Here is a 21,288-nt window from a genome sequence, read left to right as displayed (position 1 = left end):
TGCATCACCCTTATTTCTGAATAGTCTCCTCTCCCATCCCCTATCTAGCAAACCATTCTTTGTAATAAAGAATGGAGAGGGAGAAAAACAATTCAGCAAAAGCAGCTAACATATCAACCAAGGCTGACAGTGCCATATTCCAGACCACCACCTCCCACTCCCAGATTCCTCTTTGCTGCAAAGAACTGAGAAAGGTGAATTTTTCTTATCTCTTCAAACTTGTTGTACATTATACTCTTATGATGTTCAGTTTTAGTTCTTTACATTATTTTAGTGTTTCAGGACATTAGTTCATATGTTCCCCCCCATACTTCTCTGACCTCTCCATATTCACCATTTATTATGGCACATTAGTATTCTATAACATTTATGTACTACAATTTGTTTGCCTGTTCCCTAAATCAAAGAACATTTATTTTAGTCTTTTCCTCCAATGAAAAATGTTGCTATGAATTGGTAGAGATGATGGAGTGTTTCCATCTTTAGCCCCCTTTTAGGGTAGAAGTTGGGAAAGCCCAAGACTTATTGAGATCTCTGGGTCAAAATATATGGGCAGTTTAGTCCATTTCTACCCTTATCCCTCCCCTTGTCCTCCTTTAAGCTTGATTTCAAATTCCTTTCTGGAATGATTGGCTCAATTTACAGCAGTGTATTAATACAACTCCTCCAGCACTGGCTTTTTCCATCTTTTTAAAAAATCTTTGTCAATTTGTCAAGCCTAAGACTTGTTTTTGAAAATAGTTTTATTACTAATTGGGAGAAGCTGTTAAAAAAATAGTTTGCAATTCTCTTGAGAATATCTTTTGACCATTTAATGGCTCTCATTTATATATTCATATTAGTTCCTAATATCAGTCCCTTCTAAGATTTTTTTTTTAGGTCTTTGCAAGGCAAACGGGGTTAAGTGGCTTGCCCAAGGCCACACAGCTAGGTAATTATTAAGTGTCTGAGACCGGATTTGAACCCAGGTACTCCTGACTCCAGGGTCGGTACCCTATCCATTGTGCCACCTAGCTGCCCCTCCTTCTAAGATTTTTGATGCATCTCCCCCCAGATTTATAACTTCCCTTACATTGATTTTATTCATGCAAAAAACTTTTCAATTTCACAGTCAAATTTTTTTCATTATTTTGTTTTTTGCCTCTATGTCTTGTTTGGTTAAGAATTCTAAAGGCAGGAGGTGGCTAGGTGGCGCATTGAATAGGGCACCGACCCTGGAGTCAGGAGTACCTGGGTTCAAATCCGGTCTCAGACACTTAATAATTACCTAGCTGTGTGGCCTTGGGCAAGCCACTTAACCCCATTTGCCTTCCTAAAAAAAAAGAATTCTAAGGGCAGGTGGCAGCTAGGTAGCTAGGTGGTGCAGTGGATAGTGCCCTGGAGTTAGAGGAACTGAATTCAAATGTGACCTCAGACACTTAATAATTACCTAGTTGTGTGTCCTTGGGAAAGTCACTTAACCCCATTGCCTTAAATAAAAGTTTTTTAAAAAGGCAAATGTTCTTATCCCAAAATATAGTCATATAGCATTATGTATGCCTTTCTCCACTAATGTCCACTAATAAATATGGAAGTGACCCTGAGTTTTCAAAGGCTTTAAATTTTAGTAGATTCAACTAAGCTTGAAAGACCCCAACTTTAGCCTCTCTTCTGGGGTTCAATCAAGATTAGTTCATAGATGAGCTCTCGGAAAGAGATGGTCAAGGTGTAAAAGTGCATTAGCTACATCCATCCAAAGCATGTCCTTGACAATGAAGTTCAATTAACTGCAAAAGTCAAAAGGACTTTGTATTTAGAGATTCATTATTTATTATGTAAAACTATAAAAATATTTGTTAATGTAAGTAGATTCACTATGTAATGAAATAGACAAAATATAGAAAGAATATTTTAGAGTTTGATAACTAAATGTCATACACAAATTGCTCAGAGGCAGCTCAGATGCTTATAAGGGGTACTGGATTTTAGGAATGAGAATATGTTTGAGGAGAATGTACTGAGTCAAAATAATTACTGTAATGTCTTTTTTAATACCTTTGGTTTGTATAGATTAATATACAAATTTTATAATATATGAAATATAAAATTATTTTTAAAAATATAAAGACTATAAATAATATAAAAAGATAATGTGAGATAGAAGCTTAAGGTACTATATAAAGTATAATCTTGGCATTATGAATTGCAAAATGGATGATTTTTGACTATATTAAATTAAAGACTTTGCACTAATAAAACTAATGCTGCCAAGATTAGAAGGAAAACAAAGCTGTGAAATAATTTGCACAGCTAGGGGTTCTGATAAAGGTCTCATTTCTAAAATATATAGAGAACTGAATCAAATTTATAAATTTACAAGGCATTCCCCAATTGATAAATGGTTCACAGATATGAACAGGCAGTTTTTGAACAAATTAAAGCTAAATATAATCTCATGAAAAAGTGCTCTAAATCATTACTAATTAGAGAAATGAAACTACCACATTACAAAAAAGGGAAAATGATCAATGTTGGAGAGGGTGTGAGAGGATTGGGACATTAATACACTATTGATGGAGTTGTGAACTAATCCAATATGGAACTATGCCCAAAAAGCAATAAAACTGATCATACCCTTTAACCCAGCAATAACAACACTAGGCCGATATCCAGAAGTAATCATAAAGAATGGGAAAAGTTCCATAAGTTCCAAATTATTAATAGTAGCTCTTTTTCTAGTGGCAAAGAATTGGAAATTGAAGGGCTGCCCTTCAATTGAGGAATGGAGCACTATTGTTCTATAAGAAATCACGAATGGTCAGCTTATAGAGAAGCTTGGAAAAAATTACAGAAACTGATGCTGAGTGAAGGGAGCAGAACCAAGAAAACACTGCATACATTAACAACATTGTGAGTTGATCAACTATGATGGATGCAGCTCCTCTCAGAAGTTCAAAGAGCTAGGGCAATCCTGGGAGACCTGTTATGGACAACACTATTCATATACCGATGAAAACAAAACAATACAAAACAAAAAAAAAACCCTACAGAATTTGAATGAATACTATGTTCACTTCTTAAAAATTTCTCTTACATTTTTCCTTCCTATTCCATAGTTTTCTTTTTTCCTCAGTCCTAATTCCTCATACAGAAATTGACTAATATGTAAACATGTTAAATATAAATGTACATATATAATATCCCCTAGACTGTTTGCCACTGAGGGGATGGGGGGTAGGAAGAAAGGAAGAATGGAAGAAAATTCTGTAACTTATAAATATGCATGTGGATGAAAACTGAAAAACTTTCATAATTGAAAATTATGATTAGAAAAAAATAAAATCTAAATAAGAAAAAAATGATTATACTGGATTGAATTTTTAGAGAAAAGCTCTGGGGAAGGGTTCAAAGGTATGTATGCAATGACTTATCAAGTCAGAAATGGCAACGCCCAAGAGAGTACAATCTGCACACCTTTTTCTTTTAGGAGTTGCAGGATCTTAAATTATGGAGGGGCCCAATAGAAAGAAGGGGTAATCTAGCTCAGTTCCATTAAGAAAACCCAGAGATTCGTCAGATCTACACCATGACCTACATGTTAGCCAATATGTTCTAGCTAGAGCCCATTGTGGGTCTATTGATTTGCCATAGTGGTTTGGCCACTATCCACCTTCAATCTTAAATCAGGTCATTGATCCTTAAAAATTTCATTTCAAGACTCCATGTAGCTACACTATTTAAGAAAAATAGAGCATTCTGGGGGCAGCTGGGTATTAGGATGAGTGCCAGGCCTGAAGTCAGAAAGATTCATCTGACTTTAAATGGGCCTGATACTTACTTGCTATGTGACCCTGGGCAAGTCACTACTGTTTGCCTCAGTTTTCTCATGTGTAAAAGAGCTGGGAAAGGAAAAGTCAAACCACTTCTATATGTTTTTCCAAGAAAAATCCCAAATGGGGTCACAAAGAGTGGGAAATGACTGAACAACAGTGACAAAAGAACATTCTGGGTTAAGCCCTTGAACATCAGTGACTAAGATTTATTGTGGTTTTTGACCTTCCATTCCAGACAGCCTTTCCCATTGAACTGATTTGGTGATTTTGATTTAAATGCAACCATCCTCAATGGATTCCTCTATCAGGGACCATTGGCATACACTCCAGTTTGAAAGATGGGAAAGATGGGATTAGAAATCTTCCATCTGGGGGCGGCTAGGTGGCATAGTGGATAAAGCACCAGCCTTGGAGTCAGGAGTACCTGGGTTCAAATCCGGTCTCAAACACTTAATAATTACCTAGCTGTGTGGCCTTGGACAAGCCACTTAACCCCATTGCCTTGCAAATACTAAAAAAAAAAAAAATCTTCCATCTAATCTCCTTTCCAACCCATCCATTATTATTTCCAATTACAAGCAAAGACAGTTTTCAACATTCATCCTTTTGCAAGATTTTGACTTCCACATTTTTTTGTTTTGGTTTTTGCAAAGCAGTGGGGTTAAGAAACTTGCCCAAGATCACACAGTTAGGTAATTATTAAGTGTCTGAGCTTGATTTGAACTCAGGTCCTCCTGACTCCAGGGTCAGTGCTCTGTACACTTTGCCACTTAGCTGCTCCTAGTTCCATATTTTTCTACTGCTCCCCCTTTCCTTCCCGCTCCCCTCCCAACCTTCCCATGGCAGCTAACAATCTGATATAAATTGAACATGTACAATTGTATTTAGCATATTTCCGTATTAGTCATGTTATGAAAGAGGAATTAGAACTAAGGGGGGGGAAATCATGAGAACGAAAAAACATAAAAGAATTTTTAAAAGTGAATATAGCATATTTTACTCTGCATTCAGATTCCATAATTTTGTTTTGTTTTTCTGGATATGGATAGCATTTTCCTTAACAGGTCTCTGTCCTTGATCATTGAATTGCTGAGAGGAGCTGAGTCCATCATAATCATCTCATAATGTTGCTGTTACTGTGTACAATGTTCTCCTGGTTCTGCTCACTTCACTCAGCATCAGTTCATGGAAGTCTTTCTAGGATTTTCTTCATGATTTCTTACAGAACAATAAAATTTCAAACATTTACATACTATATACCATACCATACACTGCTCAGACATTCCTCAATTGATGGGCATCCCCTCCATTTCCAATTCTTTGTCACTACAAAAACTGTTATATGTGGGTCTTTTCCCTTTATGATCTCTTTGGGATATAGACTTAGTAGTGGTATTGTTGGATCAAAAGGTATGCATAGTTTTATTGCCCTTTGGACTAGTTCCGAACTGCTCTCCAAAATGATAGCATCAGTTCACAATTCCACCCACAGTGCATTGGCACCCCCAGTTTACCCACATCCTCTCCAATATTGATCATTTTCCTTTTGTGTCATTTTAGCTAATCTGATAGATGTGAGGTGGTTGTTTTAATTTGCATAACTCTATCTGGCCCATTTTTTTCATATGACTTTCTTCATCTGAAAACTGCCTGTTTATATCCTTTGACTCCTGATTCCTTCTTGCCTGTTGCTACCCCATTTTCCCATACACTCAAAGGTTGAATCCAGCTGTGGTTTCCAGCCCTTGAAACCACAGTTGATCCCAATCTCAGCTCCCAAACCCTGCTGCCATAGGCAAGTTACTCCACTTCTCAGGGTTGGGCTGGTAGAGCCTTATTCATTTTGTCCTTGTGTCCCCTGTTTTTAGTACACACAGCAGGTGCTTAGTGAGAGGTTGATTTGAAAAACAAATAATCCCTGATTTAGAAATTCTTGATTCTATGGTTAGAGCACCAACCCTGGAGCCAGGAGGACCCAAGTTCAAATCAAACCTCAGACACTTGCTATTTACTTAAAGCGTGGCCTCGGGCAAGTCACTTAACCCTATTGTCTCACAAAAACCAAAAAAACAAACAAAAAAATGCTTAATCTAAAAGGACAGGGTGAGGCCCGACAGTCTTAATGGTTCTTGCCAGCTTGGAATCTATGAGGCTTCCAGAATGAAGACTCTAGATAGTTCCCATCCATTCGGTAATGCCAGGACAGAGTATGATTACAGAAGTCATCTCCTAAGAGTGGCTTTTCTAACTGGGTTGTTTCAGGAAGCTGTTATGACTGCTGAGGCTTGTGAACTCCCCAGCAACTTGGTAATTGTGTGCTCTAGGTATCACATGGTGTTAATTTGGTCATGTTTAATCAGTTCTATAGATTTTAAATGAAGAGGTGGAACTAGATAATATTGCTGCTTTAGGGACCTAGGACCAGGCTGAGTTGTCTCCTTCCCTCTTATCCTCTCTCAAACTCATCTATTTTGTGGGTAAGGCCCCCCCCAACTTCTTTCACCAAGTTGTCTTTCATTCTCCATAACCACTTCAGCTTGCTTACCATCACATTCAGTGCCTTGTCATACATACTACCTCACTGGATCCCATCTGATCCTCTGAGCTCTTTGAGAGAAAGAGTACCCAAGTTCTTAATTATTGCTGTGCTTTGCCTCAGCCTTGCTGTGCCCCTTTATAGCCTTTTCCTACTTGGCTCAGTGCCTGCTCTTCACCCTGCCCCCATCCCCAAAACAGCCTCCCTCTTGTCTCCTTAGCCAGCTTCCAGTGTGTCTCCAGTCTCCTCCAAATCCCTCTAGAACATTGGCTGCTTCTGTGAATCCTGAGTTCCCAGAGCAGAAAGTCCCACTAAAAGAGATTTAACCAGCTATCCTACTTCAGGCTTGGTGCAAATTGTATTGCTTGGATTTGTGAGCCTTGAGGCTGTGGACCATGTCTGATTGCTCCAGGAACCCACAAACAAATTCAATGATAACAGAGCCTGCCCTCAGGAAGGGTTAATCTTATACTGATCTTGTAACTGTATTCATTTTTTTAATACTAGAGAGAATAAAATCCATATCCCACAAAATGGCAATGGGCCTAACCTTTTATTACCAAGCACCAGATGTTCCCAAACTGCTTCATTCATTCAGCAACTATTTATTAAATGCTTCAGATGCACAAAGCACTGTCCTAGGCACTAGGTGCTATCTATGATGCTCTACAATAAGTGAGAATTCAAAAATATAATATGAGAGTATAAAGGATGGTAAAATGTTATCCTGGAAGAGCAGGCATTAGGGCTGAGCTTTGAAGTCTGGGTTGAGATGAAGTCTGAGGCAGCAGACTACCACAGGGAGCATCAGCAAAGGTTCAAAGGGGGAAAATACTTGACCATAGCAGGTGTGTCCAGTTTGGCTTTCTCCATAAAGAAGCAGGGATAACGTCATTATGAAGGGCCTTGAATCCCAGATTGCTCAATAAACCATAGGGAGCTATGGAAAGGTCCTGAATGGAGTAATGACATATCTGTATAAGGATCTGTATACAGATCTGGATAAAGAAACGTGTCGGAGGTGTTATGGATTTGACTAGGAAGAAAATGGGAGGTGGGAAGATGAATTAGGAGCTACGGTTGGTGGTAATGAGGCCTTGTGGCAGGTTTATAGCAGTAGTCATAGGAAAATGATGAATTCAAGAACAAATTGGAAGAGGAGAATTGATGCAAATTTGAGCTGTAGGGAGAAGAGTCAAATAAAATATTTGAAGTTGCCTGCATAGAAGTTAGACAGTAATACCCAAAATGAAGATGAAGAAACTGAGAAACTTTCTTGAAATAGTTACCTAAATGGGATTAGAATGAAGACTTCATAATTTCTTAGCCTTAGGTCTTACTGGAGGGTCCTCCTGCTCTGGAAACCAGAGGGTATCCAATATCTAAAACAACAGGGGTGACTGGATCCAGGCCTGAGCTGCAGTGGTCTGGGTCTTTGGCTTAGCAGTGTAGGCGCTGGCCTAATCATGGGTAGGTCATGCATATAAAGTTTGATACAAAAAAAAAAAGGATTAGAAGTCCTAGCTAGCTCCAATCCCTTTCCTAAACTCTAGAGGCCGGTCAAACTGGCTTTCTAGCATTCTTCCTCAGATGAGACACTCCACGTCCCTCCTGAGTGCCTTTGTTAACTCTTCCCTTTGCCTGTGACGGACTCCCTCCTTTTCTCCACCTCTCAGAATCCCCTGGTTTTTCCCAAACCCGGCTCGCGCCCCAAGCCCTCCAAATGCTTGAAAAATGACCTCGCGTTTATTTTGCATGTGCTTCTGCAGGTTGTTTCCCCCACCCCCGGCGCTCCACTTAAAGGGGCCAGGGCCTTCTGCCTTTCGGCAGGCTTGGCCACGGATTCGAAGTGCCGGACTGGACTGCAGAGGTGGCCGTCCTCTAAAGCTCGGCCGCAGCGTGGAACACAAGCATTGGGGCGGGAGCGTAGCGTCCACCGCCTTTGTTACCCCAGTAACGTGGCTCTCGGGGCTGTGTGGATCTGAGGGACACTCAAAAGCTTTTGAAAGCAGAGAGGTTCCTGAATGAGGCAAAGGTTTGGAGAAGGCAGTTTTCTTTGGGGAGGACTAAAAATAGTCAAGTCGATGATGGATTACAGGATACAGCCGGCAGCAAAATAGAGAGATGGTGCAGGGATCAAACAGGCTGGCTGCTTGGCCCCCAGAGTCCTGGCCCTGATCTGGCAACCTCGCTACGGGTCTCATTCAGCCTGGGATGGGCATCAGCGGGGGGAGAGGCTCGTGGGTCCCGGCGGAGCCGAGTTCAGATTGCTGTTCCCGCCCGGCCCCGGGATTGTGTCCCTCCGGGGGAGCCTTTATCTTCCTCCCCCAGGCGGGCTCTTTTCCGCTGGGCCCCCTCCCCCCGGGAGCCGTCTCCCTCCCCCCGGGGCCGGGGCTGCGCCCCCTCCCCCACAGCGCCTCTCTTCCTCTCCCCGCCTCCCTGCCTTCCCGGATCCCTCCCCGCCCCCCTCGCTCGGAGGACCCTCTGGGCCGCCCGCTTCCTCCTCTCCCGCTGTTTGTGAATGAGGCGCTTTCTGAATGGAGCTGGCGGGGGCCGGGGCTGAGCCCTCCTTCCTCTGCGCTCGCCTGGGCCCGGGCTGCTTGTGAGGAATACGGCCCGGGCTGGGCGCGTCCTGGGAGCGGCGCGCTGGGCGGGCGCGCAGCGGCCCCCGGGGGCCCGGCTTCCACGCGCGGGGTCGGGGGGCTTCGCTGAGCGCCTTGGCTCGCCCTCGCCCCCGACGGCCCGCCTGGCTCCTTGGCGGCTTTTTCGTGCGGAGGAGGAGGAGGGGAGAGGATGAGGCAGGAGGAGAGCTAGAGGACTCGGCGCCCGCCCAGGGAGCCCGGGGAGGCAGGACCATGCGCGGCGGCCCCCCTCGCGCCGCGGGCCCGGGGGCAGAAGCGGGGCCGCGCCGGCGGGGCCAGTAGCGCCAGCGCAGCCTCCCGCCCCCTCGGCCTCCTCGGCCCCGATTGTTTCCCCTCTGGCCCGGATTCTGCTTCTTGTCCGCCCGCGCTCGTCGGGCCCTTGGGGGGCTCGGCTCCCCGGGGCCGGGGCGGCCGCCGCCGCTGTCCGCGATGGAGCCGGGGCCCGAGGCGGGGCCGGGGCCGGGGCCGGGGCCCGACATGGCGCCGGAGCTGAGCCGCGACGAGGAGCTGGTAAGAGGCCGGGCCTGCGGGGGCCGTGGGTGTGTCCGCCCCGGGGCGGGGGTCCTGTCCGGGCCCGGGCCCAGGCCGCGCGGGAGCGGGGCCCCGGACCGCGCCCAGCCCCCCCCCCCCCCCCCCGGGCGTCCTGGCCCTGGGCCTGGCCCGGGCCCATCCCCCCGCCACGGGAGCCCCGTGGCCCAGCCCAGCCCCTGCAGCGCCTGGGCACCCGAGCCCCTTCCCCATCCGCCCCCCAACTCTCTGGCAGCGCTCCCCTCCCCACCCCCACTTGCCCAGCCCCTCAGTTTCCCCAGGCGCCCCCCGGCCTCGCAGCCCCTGTAGCCCTGCAGCTGCGGCTTTGGGCCCCACCTACTGACCCCGGTGTCCCCGGGCCCCACACCTGCCCCTGCCACAGCCCGTGACTTGACAGCCCGATCCCCCCAGTTACAGTGAACGCCCCCCCCTTACACACACCCTTCATCCCCCCCACTCTCCCCGATCATAATGCATCCCAGCCCCTGCCATGGCTCATTAACGGGCCCCCAGCCCCTCTGCGGCTCTCCCCAGTCCATTCTCTCCTCCCTGGTTGTTGCAGGCCATTAAAGATGACATTCCTCCGCAGAGGCCCCTTGTCCCTACGCTGCAGGTCCTGGCCCCATCCTTTCCCTCACTTTAGGGAACACCAGCTTCTGCTACTCCCTTAGCTCATGGCAGAGAAAAGGGCCGGTCTCTGCTCTCCTCCTGCCCTCTCATAGCACTTGCTGCCCCCTTCTCCCCTTCTTTTACTCACAGCCATCCCTATCAGCTCCCCTAATCCACCTTCCATTGACTCAACTCCCTCTCTTTTTTCTTTAAGGTACCATTATTATCCCAAGACCCTCACAATTTCTTTTCTTGCTCTGGGGAGAAAAAATAACCTGGGGTTGGTCCCTCAATATCTCTGCCATTTCATGACCCTCAGGATCTTCCCTGACCCTACTTAAATCATCTTGTATAGCCTTTAATTTTTTTTTTATTGTGAGTTTTTATTTTTTAAGGGTGGGACTGGGGTCCTGGACTGATAAATGGATTTCCTTCCCTAAAACCTCCATCCAGGGGTACCTGGCTTAGCTTTTTTGGTGGGAGTGCCATCTTTTCCTTCCACCTCCCTCTCTTATTCTCAGTTTCCCTTTGATTCAGGCTAGCCATTGAAGGAGACCTTGGAGGAGCCAGGGACAGGCCTATCTTGCTAAGGTTACCCTGTCCAACTTGGTTTGAATAGCATTACGAATCCATGTATCATAGCCAAATCTCACCATTAGTAGGCATTCCCATCATCCTTTATTAAAAGTCTCTAATATTGTACCTTTCTCTGTGCATCATGATTTCACTTACTAGTTAATGACTTGAGCTGGAGGGATTAGGCCTGTGTTCTCAAAGCTAGGCCCTCCCATTACCCTGTCCTAGGATATGCCCTCCCTGTACCCTATTCATCTGCTCCACTGATGTTTTCTCCCAGCCCCTCCAGGCTCTCCCTCCCATTCTCATCTGACTATCCTCATCTTTCTGCCCACACTGAACTCCATTGTCCCTTTAAAGCTTGTGACCTTCAATCCAGAGAAGGAAGTGACTCGTTGTCTATTTGGGGGGCATCAAAATGCTGTGAACTCTGCCTGCCTTTAGAACCCTCCCTACTTCTCATTCCCATTGCCTCCGAGGGGGATATGAAGCCATTGATCAGCCTTGTGTCTGCCTGGTCTATAGTAAGACCTTGACTATCTCCTGGAATCATGGAGAACAACTGACCCTAAGCCCTGAGCAGATCTCGTTAGAGATATAGGCCTCAGATATAGTCCCAAGTCTGGCTGCATGTTAAACATCCAAAGAGAAAGATATGAACCACAATTGAAACTCATTTCGACCCCTTAGACTCTTCATAGTAGGTAACAGGCTTGGAGAAAGCCTCACCAACTAATAATTGGTTTATGGCCTTGTTTGTATCATGATAAATAAGCACCTCGATTTCCTCCCATTTATTGAGATGACTGGTTTCATATCTGACCTTAGAATGTGGTCATTTCTTAATACCTTTAAAAAGAGAACTCTGCCTTGCAAAATCCATGGTAGCATCTTGTTCAGGACTATTCTATTTCAGCATGATGCTAGCCAGGGCCTAGTAGAGGCCAGACCTCCAGGGATGCCAGGGAGTCTCCTGTAGTTTGTAGATGTTAGTTTTATTTTAAACAAGACAGATAGCTAGGTTTTGTTTTTTTTCCCCCTTTATTTTTCCTGTGTGTTTACTCTGAGATCTAAAAACTAGGGAATAGAAAAATTCTTGAGAAGTAGTATTAGTATTTGTGAATTTACCTATACTCTTTTTGTATGTAAGATGAATGTTAAGGTTTTTTTGGTTTTGTTTTTGTTTTAGATTTTTTAAGGTAGTGGGGTTAAGTGGCTTGCCCAAGGCCACACACACAGCTAGGTAATTATTAAGTGTCCGAGGTCGGATTTGAACCCAGGTCCTCCTGACTCCAAGGCCAGTGCTCTATTCACTGTCCCACCTAGCCACCCCAAATGTTAAGGTTTTATAATAACGTTAGTTTCCCATCACTGCTAATCTAAAATTAGGTGTGACTATAAAGTAAGATGACTGGTTCCTTAGCAACTAGCCATATGAGCCAGCACTTACCTTCCATATAGATACTCTCCTTTTCAAAGAGAGCACTTTAAGAAGAATTTAATCCAGGAACTGTTAAGTTGCTCAATAATATTAGGAATTGCCTTGAAAATCTATGGTACAGGGGCGGCTAGGTGGGGCAATGGATAGAGCACTGATCCTGGAGTCAGGAGGACCTGAGTTCAAATCCAGCCTCGGACACTTAATAATTACCTAGCTGTGTGTGTGGCCTTGGGCAAGCCACTTAACCCCATTTGCCTTGCCAAAAAAAAAAACCTTAAAAGAAAAAAAAAAAAGAAAAGAAAAAATAAAGAAAATCTATGGTACAGTCTTTTGAGTATTCTCAACAAGGACAGTATAAAATATTAGACTTAGTGGGTGGGTCTGAGTTTTCAGAGCATCCACAACCAATCATTTGATGGTGGTTCAGCCCAGGGAGCTCCTTTTTTGAAGGTGACTATAAAGGAATAAGAATTTTGGAATTTGTTAACTGACACTTAAAGGCAAAATTTCAAAAGAAGAAAATGGATTTTTTTTTCACTGGCAGCTACAATTATTTATATGTATCTGTTCTGGTATGGTTATTTTAAAACATTAAAAAGAAAAAGAATGCAGCATAGTCTCAATTTGTAATCAGACTTTATTTACATTTTGGTATTGAACACATCCTTTACAAGTTATAATGCTCTCTTATGTGTAATGTTAATCTTTTGGGGTCTTTTTTCAGTTCAATTTATAGAAGTATAAGATACAAAAATATGTTAGGAATCTGTAATCTTGTAAGAAATCTGCTTATCCATTTTTTCCCTTTTTAAGTGACAAACTTGAGAAATAACGCAAAATGTGAACATTTTCAGACACAACAGAAAGAGACTTGTATATATGAAATAGTGAATTCTCTACAGCTTTAAAAAAAACACCCCATGTAGTAAATTTTTTTTTAGGTTTTTTGCAAGGCAAATGGGGTTAAGTGGCTTGCCCAAGGCCACACAGCTAGGTAATTATTAAGTGTCTGAGATCGAATTTGAACCCAGGTCCTCCTGACTCCAAGGTTATCCACTACGCCACCTAACCGCCCCCCCCATGTAGTAAATTTAACAAATCACCATTGCTCCCTGCTATCGAATATCTCCTGAACTTCCTTGAGTTTTCTTCTGTTTTTAAATGTTTAATTGAAGACATTCTTTTCTTTTCTTTTCTTTTCTTTTCTTTTCTTTTCTCTTTTTTTAATCTTGATTACTAGTCCTCAACATTCCTAACTCTTCCCAAATACAGCTTGTTCCAAATGTCTTAGTGCAGTTTTAAGTTATTAAAGTTTTTGGAACAACTCAAAAATCCTTCTCCTTTTTATAAGGGGAATAATATTAAGAGTAATCAAGCAAAATGAATTTATATTTTGGTTGTGTCTGAAAATGTTTGTTTCATTCTGCACCTAAAGCTTCTGCCAAGAGGTGGAAAACATGCTGCCTTGGTTTTCTAGAGAAGTCATTGGTTTTTGAATGGATCAGAGTTAAGTCTTTCAAGTGGCCTTCCTTTCTGTATTGTTGCTCTGACTCTGCTCACTTCCCTCAGCATCCTTCCAAACAAGTCTTCCCAAGTTTCTCTAAATCTTTTCCTTTCATCATTCCTTAGTGATGGAATAATATTCCATTATATTGATATGCCATTATTTATTCAGTCATTTCCCAGTGGATGGGCACAAATAAGAAATATTTGCAAAATAATAAACAATACAAGATAAAATATAATCGAATTCCCAAGTAGAGAGTATGTAACTCTGTACTTCAGAGTGTGCAGGGAGTGCATTTATTCTAATTTTTTAAATTCTTAAAACAAGAATTTGAAAAATTACAGAGTTATCATTTAGTTAAGCATTTCTTAAGTACCTACTGTTTACATACCAGGGATGTTAGGTGAGGGAGATACAAAACCAAAAGTGAACTATTCCTTGGTCTCCAGGAGTTTACATATATTTGAGTACAAAATAAATAGAAGCTAATGTGAGGAGGAGGCATGAGCAGCTGGGGGAGATCAGAAAAGACCTCATGTAGGTGGCTCTTGGATCAGAAGTTAGGGATTCTAAGAAATGAAGGTGGGGAGGGAGTGCAAGGAGCTCTGAGGAACTGATGGAACCTTAAGAAATTCTATCTATTTCTAGCAGAAATATTGTACGTAGACTGTAAGAAAGAACAGTAAAATTATTTGGAAAGAGGTTTTTCTTCAAGATTCTCTCCCCATTAGCTCTTCTCATCATGCTTCCATCACAAGTGCCTTTGCTTTGGGTTTTTTTGTTTTTGAAATGTCAGTTCAAGTCAGTTCAATCTGACAAACATTTATTGAGCCAACATTTATTGCTTTTAGACAATGGGATAAAAAAGATGAAAAACAATTCACATTCACAGTCTAATCAGTGAGGAGTAGAGAGATCCCATGAAGATGAATAAATATTAAAAGAAATAATTGATCTGAAATTAAAAATGAAAAACATAATGAATGGGAGGAAAAGACCAAACTCCACTATAGCTCCATTCTGTTGAATTTATTTATATGTATATATTTTTGAGGCAATTGGGATGAAGTGTTTTCCCCAGGGTCACACAACTCGTTAGTATCTTAGGCCACATTCGAACTCAGGGCCTCCTGTCTCTAGGCTGATGTGCTAAACACTGCTACCTAGCTACCTCTATTGAATTTATATATAAATACAGAAGCCTATAATTGCGAGATAGGATCACAAATTTAAACAACACAAACAAATCTGGAAGTTTACTTATCAACCCTAACCTTTATTCTCCTGAGAACATTGAAATCTTAAATTTTTCTTTTCTGCAGAACTAGAATCTTTAACCTTATGATGGGTTATTTATTCAAAATATAGAACTGTTAAATTTGCAAGTATAAAATGTTAACTTGACCCCCACAAGTTTAGTCTTCCTTTCTCTGTATAATTCACAAGGAGTCCAAATTAGTACTATGGGGGCATTCTTCCTTAGGTTACAGCATTGTCCTTTTGAACATGGATTGTGATGAACCTGTAGAGCCCATTGAATGTTAGAGATGAGAGGTATCTAAGAGTGGTCTTCCAGGATGAGGAAAATGGGGCTGAGACATTAATTGAATTGCCTAAGTCATAAAGATAATAAATTTGAGAGCTCAAATTTGAACTGAGAGACCTTTATTCCAAAATTTCACCCATTTTCACTTCCAAGAGAATTACCTCAGTGAAGTTTAACTAGTATTCTGAAGAGATTTGAATCTCTTAGGGAACTCTGATAATTATAACTCCCTCAAACTTTGTAAACATGCCAAGATCCTATTACGATTAGTAGAATACCAGTAGGTAATTGCTTTCTTATTACTACTCATGTAAAACTCATATTTGAAACCAAAGATTTAGATCACTTTTTATGCTTCAGGAAAAAAAAACAGTAAAAAAAAAAGATTTAATGTTTTAATTGTTTTTAATTTTCAAGTTGTCTCTGACAAGAACAATTTTGATTTATGTTTAAAGGCTCCAAAGAAAATTTTCATTTGAGAGCTCATATTTCTTTTCCTTATATGGTGTAAAGTTCCTGGGCCACTTAAGCTCAAATCTCCCTCAATTCCCCTTAGAAAAATTACCTTTGGGTAGATGCTTATTGTGAAATGTTATGACTAAGTGAAAATGGAGTTATGATGAAGTTTGTCTTGCAACTTTATAGGGTTCGCTTCCAGGATGCTATTATAATTACAGATTGTGGTTTATGTTCTTCCAGTTGAAACTTCTAAAGGTTTAACTTGCCCTGTATGGACATGAACTCTTTGGCATTTTTCCCAAGGGCAAGGGTTTTGTTCTGGCTCTTTTAGCCAAAAAATATTCCTTTTCCCACAGCTTCATGTATTTTGTGCTGACTGTCACCCCATCACCCCAGAAGTGGCTGTGTTACAGTCACAAAACAAATTGGTACTGGGATGCTACAGAGAGGGAAGAGCTAGAAATGTTAAGAATTTTCATTAAGAGCACTGTTCTTGGAATTACAGATATAATCCTTTTTGGCAACTAGAATTCTGTCGTTTACAAATTTTTGCAAATATTCTACACACTAGGACATTGTTATGTATAGATATAGTGACATTGATATATGGGACTGAATCTCAGAAAGGCACTGGTCAGTTTGAAAGTGGGAAAGATAAAAATTTCATTTGTTGTCGTTGTTCAGTAGTATCTGGCTCTATGTGACGCCTATGTGGGGTTTTCTTGGCAAAGATCCTGGAGTAATTTGCCATTTCCTTCTTTAGCTCCTTTAATAGATGAGGAAAATGAGGCAAACAAGATGAAGTGACTTGTCCAGCGTCACACAACTACTAAGCTTCTGAGGCCAGATTTGGATTCAGAAAGATGAATCCAGGTCTAGTGGACCTGACTCCAGGTCTAGTGTTCTATTCACTGTGCCACCTAGACCACAAAGTTTAATTTTTCTTTCTAAAAAAGAAAATGAGAAATGCAGCTGTTTTATTTTACAATGGGAATAGTAATATTGGGTCCTTAAGATTTTTATAACTCCTGGATCCTTCTAGTAGACCTCTTTTTATAGAGGAAATGGAAGTCAACCTGCTGACAATGTGAACTTAGGTCTGAATAGCTATGCATTTCCGCAGTGTGTCCCTGCAAGAGAGTCTGCCCTACATCTCTCATTCCTCTCATGCTCCACTTCTTTACCCAAATTTTAGTTTTAAACTCCTTTGTGGTGGAGGACTATTGTTTTTTCACATCCATCCTCAATATCTAACAATGAATGATACCACCTCTCTTCCCCATGCCCTGATGAATTTATATTGAAAATTCTCCTTTTTCCTGTCCTGTTCATTGCAAAATCCACCAGTGTTCTTCCTAAGCAGGAAGTAATCAGGGAGAAACTGAGCTGTTCATTCATAGGTTAGTGTGGTCTGTAAGCTCTGTGTTATTTGACTAGCTTCCAAGGCCCATACTCATCAACTTAAACTGGAATAAGCATGAGATGGCAGCACTTTCACATTTCACTAAGAAAAGGACTCCCTGTAGATCTTGGGAGATCTCCAGGGCTCCTGGGGATTAGTGAAGCATTGTTCTTGGGAATGATTCTTTATTCATCAGGGATTCCAACTTTTTAGAGCCAAGGCTCCAGATAAGTGAGCCTGAGCCTGAATGAACAAGTTATAGGTGAATTCTTAAAATGACTCATCTAGCTCTTTTTTAGGAACATCTTGTCAGTATTGATGATACAAATCAGACCCCTCTCTTATTAAAGTCACAGAAAGAAACTTTTTTTTTTTTTTTTTAGGTTTTTGCAAGGCAAACGGGGTTAAGTGGCTTGCCCAAGGCCACACAGCTAGGTAATTATTAAGTGTCTGAGACTGGATTTGAACCCAGGTACTCCTGACTCCAGGGCCGGTGCTTTATCCACTATGCTACCTAGCCCCCCCCCCCCCAAGAAACTTTTTATTAACTTTTTTTTTTCAGGGAAATTATGGTAATAACCTGAAGCCAGCCTTGTTTGCATTTAGCTAAGAATATAGTTTGTTTCTTGAACTATTAGCTAATATAGGTTTTAGAAAGTCTTAACTTTTTTCAATGTCATGGACCTCTTTGGCAGTTCAATGAAGCCTTTCTCAGAATAATATTTTGATTAATAATGGATGGACTCTTATTAATGATAATGATGGACCATTTCTCAAAATAATATTTTAAATACATAAAATATAAAGTGTTACAAAGGATAATTATATTGAAATATAGCTATCAAAGTGTTAAAAAAAAGCTCATGGGCCTTGACTTAAGAGTAAACAGTTAAAGATAACAATTCTTATGCTACTTACCTTACTGGATTGTGAGGAAAGTACTATATAAGTGTGAGCTATTATGATGAGGTAGTATTTCAGACCATTATTCTTATGTTAAGAAATAAATCATCATGTGCCAAGATCTCTTCTGAAGTGCCAAAGCCAGTGTGTTTACTTTTAAAAGGACCATTTCTAAGGGAAGCATAGGGTCTTGTGGGAAATGGTAATATTGAGTCAGTGGAGTCCGTATGCCCTAGGAACTGCTAACTTCCCCTAGGGCTGTGGGCATTTCTGTTTCAACTTCTCCTAGCCTCAGGGATCATTTGTTTCCTAATAAAGTAGTTAGAATAATTTAAGCCAAATCACTAAAACCCCTTGTAATTACAATACTTAATTCAAGACTTCTCATGGATCAGTGATCACATCAATTGGAAATTTTTGTCAGTGTACATTGTAATGCTCTTCCCATCTTGTGTGAATCTGGTCCCTATCTTGCTATAAATTATCCATAAAAAACCAATACTTTGGAGGCCTTCCTCTGTTTCTTTTTATTACAGTAAATAATGAGAATGATATAGAATTCTGTGTTGCCAGAAGAAATATATTTCAGAAAAGAAAAAAAGGAATGATTTCACCATTTGCCTATCCAAAGTTTAAAATTTCCCTTGGTTTAGAAATTTCACTCTCCAACCCTCTTCTACATTCTATGTGCTTACAATAGTATGAATTATCATTTTTGTTTATCCTTGCCTTCTTATTCCAATCGGTTAATATACGAAATTAAATTAAACATGCTTATACTCATCTGTAGGTGAGGTATGTCATGATAATAATAGATAATATATGTCTAATGGCCTTTATGAATCTTTCATATAATCCTCACAAAAACTCTGTGAGGGAGGCATTTTTATTATCCTCATAGGAAACTGAGGCAAGTAGAAGTTAAAAATTAAATTCTAAAAGAAGTATAACTTTTGAGTTTGCTCAGGTAGTCACAGAAATGGATATACATTATTGAAATTTTGCATAACAATTTCCAATAACCTTCACTCCTGTTTCTAAAGGTTCATAGTGTGTCGGATACAGAATTTGAATTCATGTCTTTCTAACTTGCAAATCCTGCATTGTATCTATCCTGCTATACCTAGTTGTAAGGTGACAGTTGCAGCTCTGAAGCTGAGAAATTATTTGGAGGTGGTGCTTACATTTCTAGGTTCTATCAGATGATATTCAAATGAACCAAGCTAGCCTCCATTCTCCCCTGGAGAGAAGTTTATTCTGTGGTGAACAAAGGATAAAGGATAAAGAAACCCCTTTTCAAAGTTTTTACTTGAGCTTCAGTACAACACTGGAAAATGCAGTTTATTTACAGACCTTATGGCATTCCTTTCTAGCCAGAAATTCAGTCACTATCTCTATTTGAACAAAAAAGAGAGAATGAAAAAACTCATGCCTGGAATAAAGAAAGTACTCTTTATCTTAGGAAAATCCTAGAGCTAAAAGGAACTTTGCTAATCCTTTAGCCCAACCCCTTCCAAGCAGTCATTCTCTAATCTTAATATTGCAGATTCTGGACAAAAAGTGGGGACTGGTTGGCTGATGTACCTGCCTCCCAGTGACTGTGGTGAGATCATGGTTTTCTAACAGTTCAGTCTCTCCAGGACCCACTTTTCTTTAAGTATGTTTTTGTCTGAGCTTGGAAGCCCTTTCAAACTAACCCCTGCCAAGTCTTGAAAATTGAGTCAGTGGGGAAATTGTTTAAGGAAAATGGTGTTGAGTAGACTTCACCTAGAGAAAGGCCTGAGGTCTTATAAATGTTATATGATCTTCCACAAATATCTCTGGTAACTTCCACTCACCTTCTCCAGAAGCCTCCCAGTCTACAACAAACCAAATTTACATGCTCTTGTGTCTGTCCAGTGAAGTAGCAAAACTTTTGAGTTTGCTCAGGTGATCCCAGAACTCAATATATATCATTGGAATGCACGGGAATTTTCAATAACCTTCAGTCTGTTTCTAAAACAAATCTCTTCTGGTGGGATTCCAAGTCTGAGAGTTTTCAAGGAGCTGTTTTTCCTTACCATCAGTGTTTCTCTAGGTAGTGGCAAAGAACAACATTTCTGTAGGGTTGTGTGTATTCCATAAATATTTAGAAAAATAATAAAAGGTTATCTTTTTTTTTTAAGCCTTTCCAATATATCAGTTCTTACTTTAACTGGGCTGCTGTCTTTGACCTTCAGTCAATTAACAAGCCTTTAAAGCCCACTATGTGTTATGTCAACACTGCTTGGAGCAGAAGATTCAAATAATTAAGCAATCTCTCTACTTTTGAGAAATTTACATTTTAATGAAGAAGCTCACACTTTCTGTATATAAGTACATACAAATAAATATGAAGAAAATAAATATAAATAAACAAAATTAGCTGGGGGTAGCAACATTATCAGGAAAGACTTCCTTAGAAGGTGTTACTTGTACTGCTCTTGAAGCAAGAGAGGGATTTGGGGAGGTGCAGGTGAGAAGGAAGTGAATTTCAGGCTTATATAACCTGGGCAAAGGCATGGAGGGTGGAGATAGTGTCAGAGAAGGCCATTTTGACTAGATGACCCTGTGGGAAGGGGAAGGTCAAATAAGATGAGGCTGAAAAGATATGATAGGGGCTGTTTTTGAGGGGCTTCAAAAACTGAGTAGAGGAGTTTACATTCTATCCCAGAGGCAACTGTGAGTTTATTGAATTTGGTACTAACAGGGACAGATCTGCCAATAAGGAAAATCATTGTGGCAACTCTGATAAGGACACTGGAGTGGAGACAAGTCTGAAACAAGACCAGTTAGGAGACTGATGCAGTCATCTAAGTCAGAGGGGAAGAGGACCTTTACTAGTATGGTAGGTGTGTGAGTGGAGAGATGTTAGAGGTGAGAAATGTTGTGAAAGTAGAAAGAGCAAGATTGATCAGTGATTGAATATGGGTGTGAGGGAGAGAAAGGGGTCAAGGTAAATGACCCAAGATACCAACTGTAGATACTGGAAGAATGGAGGTGTCTTCAGTCACTATCTCTGCAGAGAGAGAGAGAGAGAGAGAGAGAGAAGAAACAACTTGTGCTTATAATAAAGAAGGGAAGTTTGATTGAAAGGTGAAATTTGGGATAGGGATCATGAGTTTCTTCTCTTTTGTCCTGTGTTAAGTTTGAAATGTCTCTAGGACATCTAATTTAAAATATTCTGTAGGTGGTTAGTTGGGAATGCAAGACTGCAAAGGAGAGACTTGGTCTGAATTAGTGAGTCATTTATACAGTGATGATTAAACCCTGGAAAGCTGATGAGGTCACAAAGAGAAGTGAAGGAAA

General features: G+C 41.2%; 1 protein-coding gene across 1 annotated transcript in view; it reads left to right on the top strand.

Annotated features, from left to right (window-relative positions):
* Window positions 1-8,861: 8,861 nt before the first annotated feature.
* The window catches only part of PTPN9 (protein tyrosine phosphatase non-receptor type 9), a 73,646-nt gene continuing 61,219 nt past the window's right edge, over window positions 8,862-21,288 (top strand). Inside the window, exon 1 of the mRNA XM_074232757.1 lies at window positions 8,862-9,500. Within this exon, the coding sequence (XP_074088858.1) occupies window positions 9,420-9,500 (81 nt within the window). The 5' untranslated portion in view covers window positions 8,862-9,419. The remainder of the gene's footprint in view (window positions 9,501-21,288) is intronic.

This window comes from Macrotis lagotis, chromosome 4, assembly GCF_037893015.1.
Source record: "Macrotis lagotis isolate mMagLag1 chromosome 4, bilby.v1.9.chrom.fasta, whole genome shotgun sequence".
Classification (NCBI taxonomy): domain Eukaryota; kingdom Metazoa; phylum Chordata; class Mammalia; order Peramelemorphia; family Peramelidae; genus Macrotis; species Macrotis lagotis.
This window is presented reverse-complemented; position numbering and strand designations above follow the sequence as displayed.